Source organism: Brachyistius frenatus, unplaced genomic scaffold, assembly GCF_029030835.1.
Source record: "Brachyistius frenatus isolate BFR_SWC_R1_liver_20210118 unplaced genomic scaffold, ASM2903083v1 Contig_36, whole genome shotgun sequence".
NCBI classification, from domain to species: domain Eukaryota; kingdom Metazoa; phylum Chordata; class Actinopteri; family Embiotocidae; genus Brachyistius; species Brachyistius frenatus.
In genome coordinates this window covers 2,817,348-2,837,747 of record NW_027210635.1, presented here as the reverse complement: position 1 = coordinate 2,837,747, position 20,400 = coordinate 2,817,348, and the positions used below count along the sequence as shown (strand labels likewise).

General features: G+C 46.3%; 1 protein-coding gene across 1 annotated transcript; it reads left to right on the top strand.

The window, feature by feature from the left end:
- Positions 1 to 29: 29 nt before the first annotated feature.
- On the top strand, positions 30 to 19,348 carry rnf216 (ring finger protein 216). The gene is made up of 17 exons (XM_069701384.1): positions 30 to 111; positions 1,238 to 1,371; positions 1,972 to 2,102; positions 2,857 to 4,164; positions 4,261 to 4,337; positions 4,670 to 4,778; positions 5,479 to 5,640; positions 5,752 to 5,863; positions 6,221 to 6,354; positions 8,092 to 8,142; positions 8,536 to 8,673; positions 9,726 to 9,874; positions 10,578 to 10,656; positions 15,454 to 15,551; positions 16,814 to 17,036; positions 18,229 to 18,298; positions 18,656 to 19,348. Exons 2-17 carry the CDS (start codon positions 1,305 to 1,307, stop codon positions 19,057 to 19,059), a joined length of 3,312 nt encoding a protein of 1,103 aa, XP_069557485.1. The 5' UTR covers positions 30 to 111; positions 1,238 to 1,304; the 3' UTR covers positions 19,060 to 19,348.
- Positions 19,349 to 20,400: the final 1,052 nt, after the last annotated feature.

Here is a 20,400-nt window from a genome sequence, read left to right as displayed (position 1 = left end):
CGTCTGACGCGTGACGTTGCTGCTGTTCTTGTTTTGGCAGTTTGTTTCGATGTTCACGGATTGTCAGTCCACCGAGAAGGCGTATCGCAGCGGTTAAATCCAAGACGAAAGGTGCGGTGTTGTACATTTCGACACGTGTGCTCGTCCTCCCGGTGTTACTCCCGCCGCGTGTGATCGGTTTTGAAGTCGCGTTGCGGTGGAGAAATCCCGACTGGAGTCGGCTAACTAGTTACCTCGCAGGCTACCTAGCCAGCGAAAGCTAATTCACGTTAGCGTAGCTGAGAACTGATTTGTTGTGTGTGCGAAGAGAGAAAAGCGGAAATAATCGATTGCTGTTCCGACTCGCTTGTTGTTGTTGTTTGTTTGTTTTAACTTCACCGTCTTGAATTCTTTTCAGATTCCGCAGCGTTAAACCTAATGTCAAAGGCGGTCAGTGCGACGCAAGTTCTCGTCGCTCGTACAGCAAACATTGGCAGCTTCTCGCAAGTGTTTTGGCGTGTACTGTTTACCAACATGTACGATTCACACCGATTCACGTCGCCATTGATTAAAATCTACATCTAAAAGTAAACCTAAAGAGGCTGTTGACAAATATCGTCGCGGGGTTACGTTGGCTCGCACCTCAAATCAACTTTCTCTTCGCTGGCTCGTGTTATTTTTTTTAATACGTGATTATAACGTGATCCTCCGCTTCAAAGATCTATTTCCTCGTAAGCTTCCTTTTTTTTTTTTTTTTTTTTTTTTGAAGTCCTCTCTTTGCCGACATGCTTGTTGAACAGATAATCGCCGGTATGTGAATGTACCGTCGTCACCCTCGTGTGTTTAGGTTATGTACGGTGAAGGGTGGAGTCGTACCCGGCTCCTTCTCAGAAAACCTTGCGACAAGTGGAAACTTAAAAATGAAACCAACTGCAGGATTACAGGGAAATACCAGCATCTATGTATTGTGTGTGTGTGTGTGTGTGTGTGTGTGTGTGTGTGTGTGTGTGTGTGTGTGTGTGTGTGTGTGCAAACATGTATTACTCTTGTGGGAACATAAATCTGATCACAGTTACATTGTGGGGGCTCTTATAAGTTAAATATATCCGAGTATGAAGACTCGGTTTAAGGTTAGAGTTAAGCGAGTAGTAATCATGTTGATGTAGTGTCCTCCTAAATGATGGAAACATGACTCTCTCTCTCTCTCTCTCTCTGTGTGTGTGTGTGTGTGTGTGTGTGTGTGTGTGTGTGTGAGAAGATGGTACTGACCGAGCAGTGATTCTGTGTGTGGGCTGATTCAGGAGCTGGTAAGTGTTAGCTTCACAATGGCAGATGGAGGCAGTGATGACGACGTCATTCACCTGGCAAGCTTCAACGTCCACCGCAGCCAAGGTGAGACACGCCTTCATGTCCACGCTCACAAGCGCCTCCCGCTGACCCACTACGAAGTGTGTACGGTTACGTACATGATCAGAGTTTAAATACGCTGAGTTTATTCACTGACTTCAGTAACTGTAGTGCCGGGTTATAATATTTAGTTGCTTCACGGTGTCCTCTTACATCATACTGTCTTTTTTTTTTTAAAGTGCCCCCGTAGTTTGTAGCACACTGACACTTTCCTCGTCATACTCACAGTGGTACATTTCAAAGTATATATAACCAAGTGCTCTTTTGAAAACAAAAAGCATGGTGTGAATATCAATCCTTGTGTTTTTCACAATCATAAAGCTAGATTTGCTGTAGTATTTAAAAAAAATATTTTTTTTTAATGTTATTAAGACTTACATGTGCTTTCAGACTGGCAGGAAGCAGATAGTTGTTGGTACCTTGCTTTCTGGTCAGCCTACTGATCACAAAAATCCAACAGTGGCTCAGGTCGTGATCTCTCGTCTCTGCTTGTTATTAATCATCCACATGACACGTTTCTAATGCTCTCTCTGTGCACTGTAAATGCAAATGCTAATTCAAGTGGGTGTGCCTGTGTCTGTGCAGGTTCCCGCGCCCGTAAGAGGGAGCTCATCACCATTTCTGATGACTCGGATGAGGAGCCGGTGACTTTGGTACCCGGAAGTCCTGTTTTAGTCCCGGACGATGCCGATGATGATGACGTCCACATATTGGAGGTGACTGATAAACAGTGTTCTTAAACCTGCTGTGTGGAACTTTTGTCTCCACCCTTCTGCCAGTGAGAGTGATTACAAAGACCTTGCTGACACATCCTTACGTCACAGGCTCTGTCATAGCCTGTCGTCCATGTTGCAGCATTAAAACGGAGGATAAATGAAGTAGAGGGCGCTACCAACCCGCGAAATGACTTGTTCAACTATCATAAGTTGCTCCATTGGTCCTTTAACATTTCGAAGGTGTAGAAGAGCCCTCCGATTTAATTCCCATTTACGTTAGCATTCGGGCTAAACCGGAAGTTAGCTGTCTCGGCTGCGAGAAGTCTGGTAAACATGCTCTACCTGTAGAAAATTACCCAGCATGCATTTCATCCAGCCAGCGCGGGAATATCTCACCAGACATCAGATGAAGCTCGGTATACTGTGGCATACAGGGAAACTTATCTGGCGGTGGTAGGTTTATTCAGCATTGTGTGAACACCTCATAAATGGACATGCGTGTAACAGACCTTCATTTATATATAAAGTCCTGCTCTAACCATTCAATATTTATTGTGATCATCATTGAGACTTGTTATTTACATCTTCTCTCTTAGCACCAAAACGTAAAAGCTTTCAAGAAGTGTGAACGTGTTTTGTGATGCAGGTGGCATGTTTTACTGTTTTCCCAGATTGTTGTCAGTAAAGGTTTCAGCAAGTTAAAACAGACGTGTCATTTCCTTTTCTCTATTAATTTGTCTGTGTTTTCCTACAGCCACTAACTCCTGCACGCAAACATCTGATTCGCCCAGCAGCGAAGTGGAGCGGAGCCTCGCACAACTTAATTCAACTTCTAAGTCAAAGTAGCGCAACTTCTGGGGCTCCTACGGGGGACCCAGGATCTGCCCCCTCTACCTCCAGAGATGCCAAATCCACCAAGGCTAACCCGCCGGCCACACGAACATCTGGACACACACTTCCACAACCTGGCTCTCCATCACGCACACCGTCGCAGCCAAAACTTAACACCAACTCGCAGCAACAGGAAGGTACGTCAGCACATACAAATGTGGAGCTCCATGCAGTTTCTTCTGTCCTCATCCCATCTACCTCCACAAATGCCAAGGCTACCGCCGTGTCATCCAGAACGTCTGTACAAGTTTTTGTCCAGCCTCAACCCGGCACATCTGGACTCTCACAGCCACAAGCGGGCTCTTCAGCACACCTGCCGGCGGAGCACCAGGCGAGGACCTCTGCAGGCGCCACACACTGTACTTGTGTGGCCACAGTGACTGCGTCAAGTTCCTCTTCAAAGTCTCACGAAAAGGCTAGTACAAGTACTCTTACACAAGACAATCCTCAGGCCAGTACTTCATCTGAACATCCACAGCCTCACATACGGACGCAGCCTCAGCCAGGTACATTTACACAGCTCCGCTCTAGTGGAACCGCATCTCTGCAGCCTCACCTCATCCAGGCTCAGCAGCCCAGCATCCAGGCCTCTGCTCTTATAACCCAGCCCAAGCTGCAGCTCAGGTCCCAGAACCCCCTTCAGCCCGCGTCATTCAGAATGCAGGGCAATCTCATTCAAATTGAACCGCAGCCCCTGGCCCAAGCCCCTGCCCAGGCTGCAGTCCAGCCCCCTCAAGCCCTTCTGGTTGTACCAGTGAACGCCCCTGCAGTTCTTATAGCTGCAGCCCCAGAGAGACTCGGTCCCCCAGACGCAGGTCACCGGATCATCTTGGGAAGCCAGGCGCCTGGGGACGCTGTTCCCAATCCTCCGCAGCGGGACGGTGCCTTCAGTGTGGTTCAACCAGCCGGCAGCAACATAATCAGGGTGCATAAAGTAAACTCGAACCCCCCCGCTCCTCCAGCTCCCTCAACTGCAGTCCCCCATAACGGAGGAGAGGCTCGCCTCATTCTGGCCCCAAACCCAGAGAGGGTTAATCCAGGCCCGGCTCTGGTCGCAGTCCCTCCTGCACCAGAGGGAATTCCCCAGATAGAGGACGCAAGACCTGGACCCTCTGCAGCACAAGAGAGACCAGGGCAGCAGCCTCACATCAGAGCCCTTATTTCTGGCGTTGTGAGTATCACACATGCTGAATTTATCTGTTTATCTGTGTTGTAGCTTTGTCTCTCACTGCCTGGGTCTCCTCCACTCTTTGTGTATCCGCTACAGTTGGATCTACTCCCAGATGTCCAAGAAGCTTATGTAGCAGAACTCATCCAAATGAATAATGTGAAAGACTTGAATGTGTAAGAATCAGCAACCTTTTTTTTGTTCGTCTTCATCATATACAGCTTTAATTAGCGATTAAGGCAGTAAGTGACTATACATTGTGTATTTAGTGTCACTTTAATCCAGCTGTTGTGCTTTAGGAAATAATTCTAGTTCTGTCCCATATATGTCGCTGTTTGTTGTTAAAAATGTTTTTTAATGACTATATAATCACTACTTCTAACGCATCTGGACTGCACTTTAGTTTTCGATAACAATAAGGTTAAATTACAATCTTTATGTGGATTTAACCTTTCCGCGCAAACCTACACGGAACTTTATTCTGCAGCTCCTCTCTGCTCTGTTTCAGCATCTGTAACCTGCTGTTGGAGAATCCAGAGTATCCGAGGAGGCAGACTGCAGCAACCACTGCAGCTCCCACCAGCATCCTACTGGAGTCTGGAGACACTCAGACAGAGGTAGGTGTGTGTGTGTGTGTGTGTGTGTGTGTGTGTGTGTGTGTGTGTGTGTGTGTGTGTGTGTGTGTGTGTGTGTGTGTGTGTGTGTGTGTGTGTGTGTGTGTGTTGTGTTGTGTTGTGTTGTGTGTGTGTGGACCCACAACACTATAAAACCATGCAAAAGGGGTTATTGTGCAAATATACATACAACTTCAGTCAGTAAAAAAAGTGTTTCAACATAGTTCATAGGTCAGCATAGTTAGGATGTAGCCATGTGCGTCAGTGTGCGTCAGTGTGCGTCAGTGTGCGTCAGTGTTAACCTCCACACCAACATAATAAGCAGTCATGTAAAGTGTGCATGCAAATTATTAATAGAGAGATTGTTCCTCATTACATAAGTACATCGGTCAAGCTCAGCAGACAATCATCATTTACAATGGATCTATTCTTGGTATCTGTCATCAGATAATGGCTGTACTGTTATTTAGCTGTGTTGGGATGATTGTTGAGGAAGAACCTTGCATGGTAAGCGAAGGTTTCAGTATACTGATAAAACGACAACAAACTTTTCAGTCTGTTCAAACTTAACAGAGTCAGAAAAAAGCCTTCCGTCTCCATCGCTGATTGACAATTTTGTTTTTAATTTGACATTTTGATGACAGCTCCATACGTCCTTATGAATCAGATATCTGTGTTTACATTTGTGTTCTGTGCCTTTCAGGTGACCGAGGACTTGTTTGACTTTGCCAAGCTCGGCACCGTGGGACCCGAAGTTGTGATGCAGGCTGCCGACTTGCTCATGGCCGATTTCAGGATGCTCAGCTGTCAGGACATCAAATGGTCCCTCAACGCCCTGAAGGGACACTATGCAATCACACGCAAGGTACCTGTGGCCCCGTAGTGATCCGGGCATCGTAGGGATACAATTTCATTTCTCTGCTTTCTCTACTCATCCTGCCCTCTCTTTGAACTCCCCTCACTCTCTTTCTCCCAGGCCTTATGTGAAGCTCTAAAGAAGTGGAAAGAATCAGGTGACCCATCGGGAAAGAGACGACGGAGCAGGACCTGCTCGGAGCGCTGCCATATTGATTTCCATTTCGAGCACGGTGAGCAAACATTCTCCCTTTTCCCTTTGTGCCGCTGCTCACGCTACAAAACATGATCTATGCACCCACATGCATGTGCTTTCTTACAGCATACATTGTAGTTGTTGTTCCTGTGCACAAATCTTTTTCACAACCTACTGATTGTTGACAAAACCTTGCTGCCATTCCTTCCTTTACAGAGATCAGTTGATGAGTACGACTTGGTGCATCATTGGGAGGCATTTTGATACCGTTTTATCTCTGTTCAGAAATCACAAATGTTTGATCAGTGTTATAGAAAAGCTTCACTGTGCACTGTCAGCATGAATTAATAGACACAGTCTCTCCTGCTCACTGGAGTCCCTCTATGTCCGCCAGGTTCACTAAAGTTTGAAAGGAGGATGTATTTCTTGGAGAACGACCGTCGTTACTGCAGGACGTACAGCAATCTGGAAGCTTCTGTGCAGAAGGAGCTGATGTTCTATCAGCAGAAAGCCAAGGAATGGGCGGAGGTACACATACACACACACACACACACACACACACACACACACACACACACACACACACACACACACACACACACACTGGTGCACTTTTCTGTTCTCTCCGATCGTTACTCATGATGTTTCTGTCAGTCATTATTACATTCATGCCTACACATTTCATCCAGCGTCTTTTTTTCTTCCTCATGTTGTGTTGTGGCCTACAACAGTAACTACTGAATCATCTCTCGGAGGTTTTTCTTTATATACTCACCTATTATATACTTACCTATATCTCTGCAATCAAGTTTTGATTGAATATTAATCTTTGAATGTTTAGTTAATAGGAGTATTGATTTGTGTAGTTCACAGTATAAAGTGCTGGCTTGTGTGTGTGTCAGTCACGGGGTCAGCGTGATGTCAGTGCGTCACTCAAACTTGACAAGATCCTCTGTGTCACTACAGAGGAAAACATCAACTGATGAGCAGAAAGCGTGCATTTTCAAGTATGGTCAATAGGATTCACGAAAGACATGTAATGAGAAACATGTGTTAAGTAAATAGGACTCATGATGGACATGGGACGGCATGTGCCTTCCTGAGGAAATCCCACAATAGAAGCGATGAGACTTGAACAGTTTATAAGGCAGTGCTTGACAATTGCCCTTCAGTTACTCTCATGACATCACTCGGTTTGTTGAGACCCTTGATTTTCAATAAACCTCCATTTCATCAGACTCTGCTTGATTATGACGACTGCGAGTGGTGTGAAGGGGACCAGGCCAGTTTGGCCACTATTGGGCATCACTATTGCACATTTTTCTCTGCTTCTTTTGTTTTCATTAGCATAACATTAATAATATTCTAGAATATCTGATTTGTATAGCTGCAACTCTATCTGGATGTTGTTGTTGTTTTTTTATTTGATCACAATTTTGGTCACAGAACAGTGCATTAAATAGTGCTGCTCAATTAGCATATGACACTTGTCTGCCATCAGAAAATATCAATAATAACTTTAAATAACACTTTTATATCTCCTGCTTGTTAGTAAACATAATGGAGGAGTGTGAAAGATTTAGTGGCAGATTGCAAACACGAATATCACCTTTCAAAACAGGAAAAGCCCTCTAGACAGGGTTTGGTTTGTCCCTTCTGTAGAAACATGACTCTGCTCCCTACGTAAATATGAAGGGCTCATTCTAAGGTAATGAAAACGCAACAATTAATAGTTTTAGGTGATTGTACGATACCAAAAAATATAATTATGAATATTTTATTCAATTTCTGTCAAAAAAGAACCGCCATGGTCAACTCTTTAGAATGGCTGTGAAAACCTTAATGTGAAAAGGGTTTCCAGACTATAATCATAGCAAAGACTGGAGCAGGCTAATAAACTGGTCCTTTAAAGGCTAAAAGAAACGGCATGTGGTTCATAAGCTGTTCATAAGAACTTCTCAGGCTGCGTCACGTGCAGCACAGATGATTTTCTGAGGCTAATTCAGCAGTTCAGATTTTGAGAATCACACTTGTGTGAACAGCTGACCAGTGAGATGGAGGTCATTCACACTGCAGCTCTGGTGGCATCCACCAGTCAAACCTTCACACTGTTACGACATAATTGAGATACACCCAACTCAGTGGGAGTTCATGGTCTACTGGGATAGAAAGGTGTTACTTAAGTACTGTTTGTTTACCACTTACCCAGTTCAACTGTAAAGTTATCAGCGATCTTCTCCAGTTTAACCTCCTTTCTCTCTCCAGCACGAGGACTTCCTGCTCGCTCTGCAGGTCAACGAAGACGAATATAAGATGGTAGGAACCGTAAATACTTCAGCCAGCTCGACTTTCACAATGAAACATGACCTTTTTCTGTATGAATTGTTTTTACAAAAGACTGCAGAGATTGTTGGTGTGCTTATTCAGCCTTGTATTTATTAGTCTGTGACAAGGTTGCTGCTGAGTACAGTGTATATTTAAAATAGCTACCTGATGATTAAATATATCTAGTATTTCACACGAGTTTGATTTGTGAAGCTTCCTAAATCCCTGAAAGCTTGTTTATGTGTAGAACCAGCTGTAGACCTGCTGCTTTGTAAGTTCACTTTTAGTTCTCATTCTCTTTTTAGCACCATGAGGCCCAATTTTATAAAACAGAAAAAAATATGAGGCTCATTAAATAATGTCTCGGTGTGATTATTTGTGCAGGACGGTCAACTGATTGAGTGTGGCTGCTGCTTTGGAGAGTTTGCGTTTGAGAAGATGACGCAGTGTTCGGACGGTCACCTGTTCTGTAAAGAGTGCCTGGTCAAATACGCTCAGGAGGCCGTGTTTGGCTCTGGAAAGGTACACGCGCACACACACACATGCACACGCACACACACACACACACACACACACACACACACACACACACACACACACACACACACACACACACACACACACACTCTGGTTCCCTCACTTTTGACTGGGACTTAGCTGCTAATGTTGCCTGGCAACTATAAATGACTGTTCCTATAAAAACACATGTTGCTCTGAACTGAAGCGTTGCAAAACAATGGGATGTGCAATCAAATCAATGCGAATGCTTTCGATATAAATTCATATATCAGCTTGAGTGAAACGGCCATCAAGACCATGCTCATGTATTTGTATGAAAAAAGTATGCAAGTAAATTTTATCAAGGTAATTCAGTGTTCTGCGATGGGAGTTTTATACTTAACAGAAATGAAAGTAATCACATGTATCATTGTGTGTAGGGCCAGCAGTTTAATAGTCAGCTATTCGAAGTACACTAATTTGTATTAAAATGCAGGATAAAAAAAACTGCGTTGCAAGATTATTAGGTCCATCTGTACAATCTAAAGTAATCCAGCTTCGTAGGAAATCACGTTTCTGCTGCTGTTGCATCTTTTTAAATCCATAGCTTGTGGCATTGAGGTGTTGGAGTGCATTACAATTATAGGCTTTTCAACTTTTTTGGCCTCCTTCTACATACTTCACAGGTGCAGAATATCATAAAGCAGCCTTGTATAATTTAACGAGTTAATGCAGTTTATGTGCAGTACAGTGCCACATGAAATGAACCATTCAGAGTGCAATCTCTCATTCCTTTTAAAAGGCAGGTGTGCTTACACCTGACCGGAGGTTTTGCCAAGTTGGAGGAAAGATCGCTAAAGAAGAAGCGATAAATAAAAACATAAATAAAAGCCTGTGTGCCGGCCGTCAGCTGAAAGTGTCTCTGAACATACAGCATCTCTACATTTGTAGTTGACTCTGTGTGTGTGTGTGTGTGTGTGTGTGTGTGTGTGTGTGTGTGTGTGTGTGTGTGTGTGTGTGTGTGTGTGTGTGTGTGTGTGTGTGTGTGTGTGTGTGTGTGTGTGTTGATGTTGCAGTCGGAGCTGAGCTGCATGGAGGGAGGCTGCCCGTGCTCCTACCCCGTGTGTGAGCTGGAGAAGGTCCTGCCGGAGAATATACTGTGTAAATATTACGAGAGGCAGGCGGAGGAGGCGGTCGCTGCCACCTGTGCTGACGAACTCGTGAGGTAGGTGTCAGTGTGAGCGGGAGGTGTGTGTGGGTGGGGGGAGGGGGGCAGAACGGTCTGCAGGCGACGATTTAGCTGGAGTACACTTTGTAATGAATACCTTGAAAATAGTCGCACACTTCCATGATGTTAACATGTCTGTGAAGCTGAAACCGTCGACAGAAATCACCACGAAACCTTGTTTCAAACTAAAAATGTTTTGGCTTCTCAGATGTAAAGATTTATTCTTTTTATATGGCTTCTTATAAGACTCCATAAAATGTTGACAAAATCATAAATGTGTAGGTTGAGAGTATTAACAAATGAATCAACATTAAAATGGATCCTCAGTTTCAGGCCTGATTCTTTATGATTAGCAGCAGACACTGAGCGTCTCTTGTCCATGCGTCGTAAATATTCTAGCTATTTATCCAGATTTTCAAACGGTTCTGGATCCATACATAAGTTTTGGTCACCTAGTTGTTGCTGAATGTTGATTAAAACCATTTAAAGTTTGTGAAATGTGACTGCCCATCTCAATCTTACAGCCCAGGCAGTGTGCGTGCATGTGAGCTCTACAGGAGATCTGTACACTCATCAGAGACCTGAAATGATGTTTCTTTGTTTGCTCACAGTGAGATTCTTTTGTTTGAGTTTCCTGTATCTCACTTATGTTTCCTCTCACCTTCAATCCCTCATCCTTCCTCCTGTTTGACCTTCGCAGGTGTCCGTTTTGCAACTTCCCAGCCTTGCTGGACAAAGACATGTCTCTGTTTAGCTGTCCCAACCCACGGTGCCGCAAGGTCAGTCCTGCTCTCTGTATATATTTCAACACTTTCTCCATTCGAGGGAAGCCAGGCTGTTGTATTCCTACTGTCTTTCCTCTACAGACCATATTTAAATAAGAACATGCTCACAGTTGGCTTCCACTGAATGTGTATCCTCTAATGTGGTAGCATGTGACTATCAGAGCTAAATCTGACTGTATAAGATGGATTGGATCTTAATTTGAATTCAAGAATAGACCACATGAATAATTCAGCTCATCATGACAGAAAAACCCGTGAGCTCTGTGCAGCGTCCACTCCTGCATAAATCATCTCAATGCAGCAGGGACAAGAGGTCAATCAGCATAAGTGAGAGAGGACAGATTGATGAGCAATTTTTGGAGATGATGAACTGTTCCATCTGGAGAGGTCGCCACCTCTGTCTCCCTGCCTGTTTATCTCCGGGCCTCCTCCCTCTGTCTCAGGAATGCAGGGGGAGGTGTCGCTCTTTGTCTGAGGAAGCTGTCCCATGGATTCCAGTCTAAAAAATCTTCCATTATTTGGCAGAAACACATCTAGTCTTGTTCTCAGTCTCACCACATAGACACAACCCTGCTGTTTTTCTCTTGATGTGTTTTTGTGTTTCTATGCACATAATTGCTGTCTGTGTCTGATTCCATGCAAATACTCACACACACACTCACACACACTCACACTCACACACACTCACACTCACACAGCCTTATCTCTGCATTCCCTGAATGGGAGGAGAGAGATGGTGTTTGATGTGTGTATTCACCTCTTGGCACCATGTTACAAGGTTCAGTCCTCCATTAACTGCAGTCTTGGATAGTTTTAAAGGATTTTGGTGAATTTAGAGCTTTAGACTTTGTTTTAATGGTTGATTGTGATTAGTTTAAAATGTCTGCTTATATTAAGCCCAGTTCACTGAATCAAGTAGGTGTTTGGCCACAAATGAAACCCCATTTTCATGCAGAAATCCTGAACATTTTCTGGTTTCAGCTTCTCAAGTGGAAGAAGTTGCTGTTTTTCTAATTTATATAGTTGTAAGTCAAATAGTTTTGTGGTTTTAACTTGTGGTCGGACAAAACAAACTGATTGTCTGACATTTCAGATGAATCAATAACGAAAATAATAGTTCGTTTTAGACTTTCCGACATTAGTTTCAGTAACAGACATGTGACTCTTCTGCCCTGAAATGACTGTCACAGCAGTGCAAACAGACACCTCATAGAAACCATAAGAAATGAGTCATCTGTGTTTTCCTCCTCAGCAGGAGTTGGCCACTGCAACACGTCTGCTGCACTAGTTGTTGTATTATTGGTTGTTTCCACTGACTGAACTTTCTCAGGGAACTTTTTGAAGAACTCGGTAACTAAAACAGTGGTTTTAACTGTAGGTTTTTATTACACCTGTATTTTCCTTGTTTTGACAAGTCAGAATGAAGCCATGAAGAAGCCCACGTCGAAGTACAAAGTGTAATATTACAGAATTCACCAAACGTGTGGCTGCACAGGAGTCGTCTACACCTGTGTGTGCAGTAACTTTTCCATTAACAACTGGCTCATGAGGTGGTCCTTGTTGTCTTTGTATTTGTAGGAGATTTTGGTCATTTCAGACGGAAACGTTCACGTGTAACTGTGCTGGAGTTCTCTCAGTACAACAGTAGGGGGAGCCAGAGGTTCACGGTGGCGGTCCAGCGGTGTCGTCGCACATCTGCACCGCATTACATGCTCATACACACCCAGAGACACAAAAAGTCAGACATGCTCCAGATATCTTTGGATCCTTCTCTAAATATTATTCAACTTCAGATTTAGGTCAACGATTAGAAGCCAGAACGTTGAAGTTGTTGTAATTGTTTAAGTTTATTGGATACTTTGGATTTATAAAGGTGACAGTGGTCGTGTTGTTGTTTTTTTGCCACCAGCAAGCTAAGTGCTACTAAAAGGTTTGTTTTCTTTCAATGTGTGTAAGTCAAGATGTGTGTTGTTTATCTCTCCGGAACGGAAACCCCCTCACACACAATATAATAAGAGATCATGTCATAGCTTTAATGCTTCTCCCACATTTATATGTGCGTTTTTTTCACATGTTTTTATTTTATTTATTTTTTTATCCGGGTTCCCATGAGCCATCAGCACAGCTGAAGACAGTTGTTGTACAGAGTGGCCCCTCAGCCCGCAAGCAGGGAGGGGCCTTATTATGTAACTGACACACTTCGATAAGCCCACCCGCCATCGTCCACACCGCCTCCCCATTGGCCGGCCTCACCATCCACTTCCCTTGTACTGGTCTCTTACTGGTTGGACCCACCTCCTCCTCCATTTCAAATGCGGTTCAGATCAAGTTTGACCCAGATTCTCCTCCCTCTCTTTTCCTCTCTCTCTCGCCCCTCTCTGTCTGACCTACACACACACACACACACACACACACACACACACACACACACACACACACACACACACACACACACACACACACACACACACACACCACACCACACACACACACATAGTGGATGTTAATATATTCCACATGTGGTTATGAGGACATTTGGACAGGGCTGTTCCTGGCCTGGGTGTGATTACTTCATGAAAGCCCAGGAGTGGGATATGTAGGCCACCAGAAGGCTGCCACAGTGCAAACAAGATGCTGCAATCTGCGTTTTGCGTTGCTGCAGTCGGCATCTCATCCGCTGCCACATCTGCTGCATAATTTCTCTCAAAGATGCATCTTACATGTGTTGTTAGGTATACATCTCTCCTCTCCCTGCCCTGCCCTGCCCTGCCCTGCCCTGCCCTGCCCTGCCCTGCCCTGCCCTGCCCTGCCCTGCCCTGCCCTGTCCTGTCCTGCCCGGTGATATATGCTCTCAGATTTTATTGCAGCAAAAAGCCACCTCCCCACAAAAGAAGGGAAAAAAAACAAAAAAAACTTGCACACATTTGATGCAAGCCCCCCAATCAGAAGCTGTGCAAGCAGCCTGCACTGCCTTATAAGGGCTGCTGCGGCCTGCACCACGAGAGAAGAGATAGAAAAAGAGAAAGAAACGGAGGAGGAGAGGCAAGGTATGAATGAAAAGGGAGGAAGGAGATACTGGGAGGGAGGAGGAGGGAGGAGGAGGGAGCGCCCAGTGGGGAGGGAAGGCAAGTTAGAACAGGGTGGAAACGGATGGACCGGAGCAGTGAGTGCATATTAATAAATGAAGAGACTATAGGAACAAACTTAAAGTTGCACAATGAGCTGCTGCCACTTGCCCGTCATGAAGTTGCGTGTGTCTCTTGTCACATTTCAACCGGTTTGATTGAAATGAAACGTGTGGCGGCAGGTGGAAAGGTGAAGCCACGCCCACGCTGGGTTTGACTCCCACGTCACCGGCTGTATTTTTAGCCGCGCTATAAGAACTCAGGTGCGTTCCTGCTTTTCACGTCTCGTCAAACAGGTCCCAGACAGCTCGCAGTTTGTCTCTCTGTCGTGCCGGCCCTCTTCCCGGTCTCCGTGGCACCGCTAGGGGGCGATCATTCACCACGTTCTCCCTCCGTCTCCTCTCTGTCTTTGTGTGATCCTCTCGAGTCTCAACTCTGCTGCACGTTTGCGCTTCTCTTTTTGCTGAAATCACAGATCAGACAGAGCCTTCTCTTCGCATTTTTATTCCTGTCTCACACACACACACACACACACACACACACACACACACACACACACACACACACACACACACACACCAACGCGCCTCTTGGCTGTGTTTTCATGCGTCCCTCTGCTTGCACACTCCTTTATGAATCCTAAACTTGTTGGCCTGCTCTTCATCTCATTTTGTTCAGAAGACGGCTCCTCTCTTGCTGGAAGCGACTGAGCTTTATCCTGATGTTGCCTTTAAGGTCCTCTTGAGCCTTGCGAAGGCGCTCCACATCTAAACCGCTCCGAATGCCAACAAAAACTCTTGACTTCTGCGGCGCAGCGCCGCACCCTCTGGCTGACCTTGTACTCGCATCGCTGTGTGTTGAATATTGTGAAAGCAGCTCTGTGGAAACGACTCCACACACACACACACACACACACACACACACACACAGAGAGTGATAGAAGGATGTGTAAGGAGGTCACAGCATGTACATGGTGTGTTTCTGACCCTATGTAGGCTCTCCATCCTATTTTACGGGTCAGACCGGAGGTTGCCGTGGAGATCTGGATCATTCTGTGCTGCATCAGCCATCATACGCCACGCTCTTCAATATTAGATGAGCGGTTCAAATATTTATGCTGACACTTGGCTAAGGGTTAGCACGGGAGGCAGGCCCGGTCTTGTGCGTGTGCGTGTGCGTGTGTGTGTGTGTGTGTGCGCGTGCGCCGTCTGCCCTGCATGTCGTCTCGCTGAACGTCTTGAGCTGACAAGACGAAAGAGGCTGGAGGATGCATGCAGTTGTTGTTTCTAGGCAACCGAGCAGTCGGTGGCGAGAACCCTCGCTGCAGTCACACACACACACACACACACACACATTTGCAGGGGAGAGCCACACCTAGCTGTGTGTGTGTGTGTGTGTGTGTGTGTGTGTGTGTGTGTGTGTGTGTGTGTGTGTGTGTGTGTGTGTGTGTGTGTCCGAGTCCCTGCAGTGGCAGCACCAGCAGCATATAGAGCAGCCGCTGGGGGGGGGGGGAATCTTCCCGACTGCAGCGCTGCTCAGCATTTACTGGAAAAATGCCCACATATAAGTCTAATAAAAGAACGCATCGTATTTTCTTTCTTCTACAATTTCTCTCTCTCTGATTCCTCACTAAGTTTGTCTCATCCTGTGTTTTTTTTGTCTTCAGGAGAGCTGCAGGAAGTGTCACGTCCAGTGGAAGCAGCATGTGGGGAAGACCTGCGAGCAGGTCCTGGAGCGGGACGAGATCCGCATGAGGGTGCTTTTGTAAGTCACATTTGCTCGCGATCACGCTCAGGTTTTTATGGGATCTTTTTTTTTTTTTTCCTTTTTCTGGTGCATTCGAATCTTTCAGAAAACAGACACCCATGTGGTCAACATATAAAAGTATCTTCATCCAGTGATGTTTTCAGTTGTTGTCTTTATTGTTTGTCTCATAAAGGAGACACCAGAAAGAGTTCCACAGCTTGACGAACTGTAAATTTAAAGAATAACTTAAAGACATTACCACAAATGATCTGCAGCATTTTCTATCTATGGTCATTTTGACTCTTTGTGCACACTTGGTCTCAGACCAGCGTCTTGCTCCCCTCTCAGCAGAGAGGATGCTGGGTAAAACAGCTCAGTTTCCCGGACATCGCTCCAGGAAGTGGAGAGGCCGGCTGCTTCCCGCGTGCCGGCAGGCCCTCAGTCAGTACTTCCTGTTTTGAGCAGCTTACAGATCGTCTTTACTTCCTGGTGCTGAAAGAGGCAGGAAGTGGCGTGGTAGACAGATCGGTGCATCCGATTAGAACAGGACTGGAGACCTCTCTGGGTTTGTGGGCACATAGATGCAGAAATAACAAAGTTCTAATGGATCTTGATATCAGGGCCTGATAGGACGTCTCGGTTGGAGCTTTTTTTGTGTGTGTGTGTGTGTGTGTTTGTTTGTTTGTTTGAGGACGGACCTGCATAAACACAGATAGATCGGATCTCGACATTTACAATGAATCAACAGATCCCGAAACATCGCACCGAACAACATCGATTTATGTAAAGGGTCGACGTTGAAATCCCTTCGGGTCTTTGTCAAGTCAAAACGTTTGAAGTTTTTACTGCACCCACAACGAGGGGCGATCAAAGAGTTCACAGACTGTTCATGTTGCACGCTAAACACCAACTTTGATGTGCACCCGCTGCTCTCGAGGCTCAGGTTCACGGAGAAATCCCAGAAACATCCAGACCGGTGGCCTCAAAACCAGCTGTTACTCAGGAGCTGGTGCTGGTCAAACGACAAAACTTGTAACATTTACTCGCGGACCGCCACCACCATTTACTTTGGATTTTCATGTAATCATGTGTGTGCGTTGCGTGCGTGCGTGTGTGCGTGCGTTGTAAGTAAATCCCTTTGTGTAAATACTAGAATGAGGCTGAGCTGCAGACTTTACTTCTCGTTTAACTTCGTCATTTATCCACCGGTCATCTTTCTTCACGTCTCCTCCTTTGTGTTTTTATGTCCGAATGTTGAACCCTGCCTCCGTGTGCCGCAGTGAGGAGCGCATGACGGCCGCTCGGGTGAGGAAGTGCGTGAAGTGCGGCACCGGTCTGGTGAAATCGGAGGGCTGCAACCGGATGTCGTGCCGCTGCGGCAGCTTCATGTGCTACCTCTGCCGAGAGCCCATCACCGGCTACAACCACTTCTGCCAGCACGCCCGCTCTCCCGGCGCTCCCTGCCGCCACTGCCGCAAGTGTTCCCTCTGGACCGACCCCACGGTGCGCCACAACACTGAGATATCACATGGATTCTTTATATATCAGGGTTCTAGGTTTTTTTTTTTTTTTTTTTTTTTTTTTAATTATTTCTTAAGTGTCTGGTTCTGCAGTTACATCCCAAGATCAACCTCTCTGCGCTCCTCTACACACACACACACACACACACACACACACACACACACACACACACACACACCTATTCACACCCGCAAAGATGTTCACCAACTCCTGCTGCACTTTGACCCTGACCATCTGACTCCATGGTTACCCACGGAGACCTGGCCAAAGACTCGCTGGCAACCAGAAGCAGCAATTAGTTCCCAGGCAGTTAATGAGCTGGAGAAGCTCCAGCAGCTCTGCAGAAGCACCCGAGCTGGCAAAGAGCGAGTCACGAAAGCAAAGCCAAACCAGGGATGAACACTGGGACCATTAGAGAGTTGGTAAAAGAGGTCGGCTGCACTCTTATCTTTGAAGGTGAAAGACGTCGTGATCACAAGCCTCACTGGTTTTATGGCCACTTAAAACCACGAGCTTAAGATTTTTTTTAGTTGGATGAAGCATCCAGACGAACACGCGACGTAGCTGCAGTTAACCTGCACCGTGTTGGCTGAAGCTTGATTTATTGTAGCACGTTATCGGGTTGCTGCGGAGCTGCAGAAGTTGTGCTTTGATCCGCAACGAGCTCAAAAACAAACTCCACTTGAAGTCGAGCGTAATATTATGCGGATTCCCAGGAACTGAGCTGTGACTCCTTCTGACGGTGGAGATTATTGACCACCGTCTTCAGGGGACAAACTAACATCTCACAGTAACGTTGTTCTCGGGAATCACCTGAAACATGTTTCAGAGAGTCTTTGAAGTCTCACACTAGTTTACAATCACTGATGAATGTAGTAGACGGCGTTGTGTTGCTTTATATTGTCATGATATTCCTGTTATTCCCGTAATGTAAAGCTGAAGGTGTCCTGTGCTGCTTTCACATTACACTTGGTTATCATCAGGAGTCACTCCTTTAGTATCTACTGTAATAAAACAGCTGTTCAGTCTCTCCACGGATTCGCAATCTTGCAATGTAGCTTGCAGGTTTACAAAAATCAAACATTTTAGATCACAGAAGACGCTCCGGATTCCTGGAGGGGATTTGCTTGTTATCCTGAAATCCAACAACATCTTTGTGTTTGTGTGTCTGCAGCAAGATGACGAGCGAATCATTCAGGAGATCCAGAAGGAAGGTGAAGCAGAGCTGAACAAGAAGAGTGCAGGTCAGCAACCGGCAGCTTCAGCTCGCTTCATAAAACGCAACAGAACAGCTCTGTTGCAGCTTTTATTAATCGCTCAGCGTTTCTGTCCAGTTTATCGTCTCTCTTTGTTTCTGAGTGATGTAGAAAAAAAGTGACTTACGTTTCCCGGTATGAAAATGTGGCGCTGCAGCGATATTCCTCTTCTAACCATCATTTATTCAGACGCGTTGGCAGCAGTCTTTCCGGTGTTTGATTTGCCTCGGTGTGTTTGTGGAATATTCAAACTGTCGGGAAGTAAACATTTTAAATCGGGTTGATCAGAGGATGCTGCTGCTTCATCAGTAACTCCCCCCCCCCCACCCCCCCCCTTCTCTCAAGATAATTCAGGGAAGAGGGTCGGACCGCCTCCGGAGCCCATCACGGACACCAAGCGGCCGCGTGTGGGGCCGCCCCTGGAGAACCCTCCCAACCCGCACCCCGCGGCCCCTCCTCACCCCCAGGCGGTGCAGGCCCCCCTGTTCGTGCCTCCGCGCGCCCGCTACCCTCCGGCTCCGCCCCAGGGCAGGATCTACAACCCGGGGTTCATCCCCCGGCTGCCCCCGGCCCCCTACGTGCCCCCGCTGCAGCACCTGCACCCCCTGAACAATAACAACAACAACAACAACAACAACCCTCCCGTCAACCCTTACCACCACAACATGGACATCATAGACCTGCCCATGCACTACGGACCTCCGCCCCACTACTACAGACGCCCGCACCAGTACTACAGACGCTTCTAGCAGGCGCTGGGACACACGGCCGCTCGCTGCTGCTCCGCTTCTCATTTCGGTGCCGGTTTTTCGGGCCTTTCGTTCTCTTCGTCGGGTTTTTTTTTTTATCGCATCTCAACGTGTCCTTCTGCATTCAGCTGATGAAACACACTGAAATGAGAAGTGCGGTCGGAGAGAAACGCACACGCACACACACACACACACACACACACACACACTCGGACGCTTTGCCTTCTCCCGCTGAACCTGGGACTCCGATAACGAACATGCTCCGTTTTCACCCTTTTCTGTTTAAATATGGGGGGGAGGGGGAGGGGAGGGTTGAGAATCAGTTTATTTCCAGTTTATACAGATATTTTTGAGTACGTAAGAAATTGTTAGCATTCCCTTCTGTATCTTTTGTGTAACATTTGTGAGACCACAGTTTTCTAATAAAGTAATGTTCACGTTGCTTCGACACGCTCCCTCGCACAGATCTACACTTGCCAGGAAAGCCAGATCCCCCCCCCCCCACACACACACACACACACACACACACACACACACACACACACCTCCCCGCCGCCCCGCGTCTCATGCAGGAAAAAGGGGCTGACTCATGATAACTGAGCCTCCGGGCAACGCACCAATCACATGACAGACGGAGTTTTTTTTTTCTCCAATCACGGCGTAGCGACCGCTGAGCTTTGTGATGTTACTAAGAGAGGGGACTTCTTTGTTCAGCCAAGTGTGCTGCGAGTGTGACAAATCACTTTGCCACACACACACACACACACACACACACACAGCCTCTTGTTTCTGCATGCAGTGTGTGTTAACGCGGCACAGCGAACCTCCGTCCTGGCCCGGGGGTCCTCTTGGTTTCGGTCATGGGTGCTACGAACCAGACCGGTTTTTCTTGTGAGCCAGTGTTGGACTTTAATCAGATTCAGCATCTTCCAGCAGCAGCAGCAGCCAAACGGCCACGAATCCAATCATCTACAATGTATTTAAACTACATTCAGTGCCAACATGACTTCACACGGCTACGGCACTTCATTTGAGAGACAGAAGAAAGGAGACGGACAGCTGAGGGACTCTCACAGGGAACCAGATGAACTGTGCAGCCGTGCTAACATGACAACATTTGATTAGCAATGTTGAAATATGACAAATGAAATGTCTCAACGTGTACAAGGTATTTGTATCTGGTACATGTTGAGACATTACACACACACACAAAAAAAAGAACAACCTTGTGGTGCCAGAGGAAAAGTCCAGGTCTCAGTCGGCGGGATTCGTCTTAGCGAGATCAAAACTTGTTCCAAAGTTACTGCCAATGACTCCCGATAGTTGTCGAGATGTTTCTGA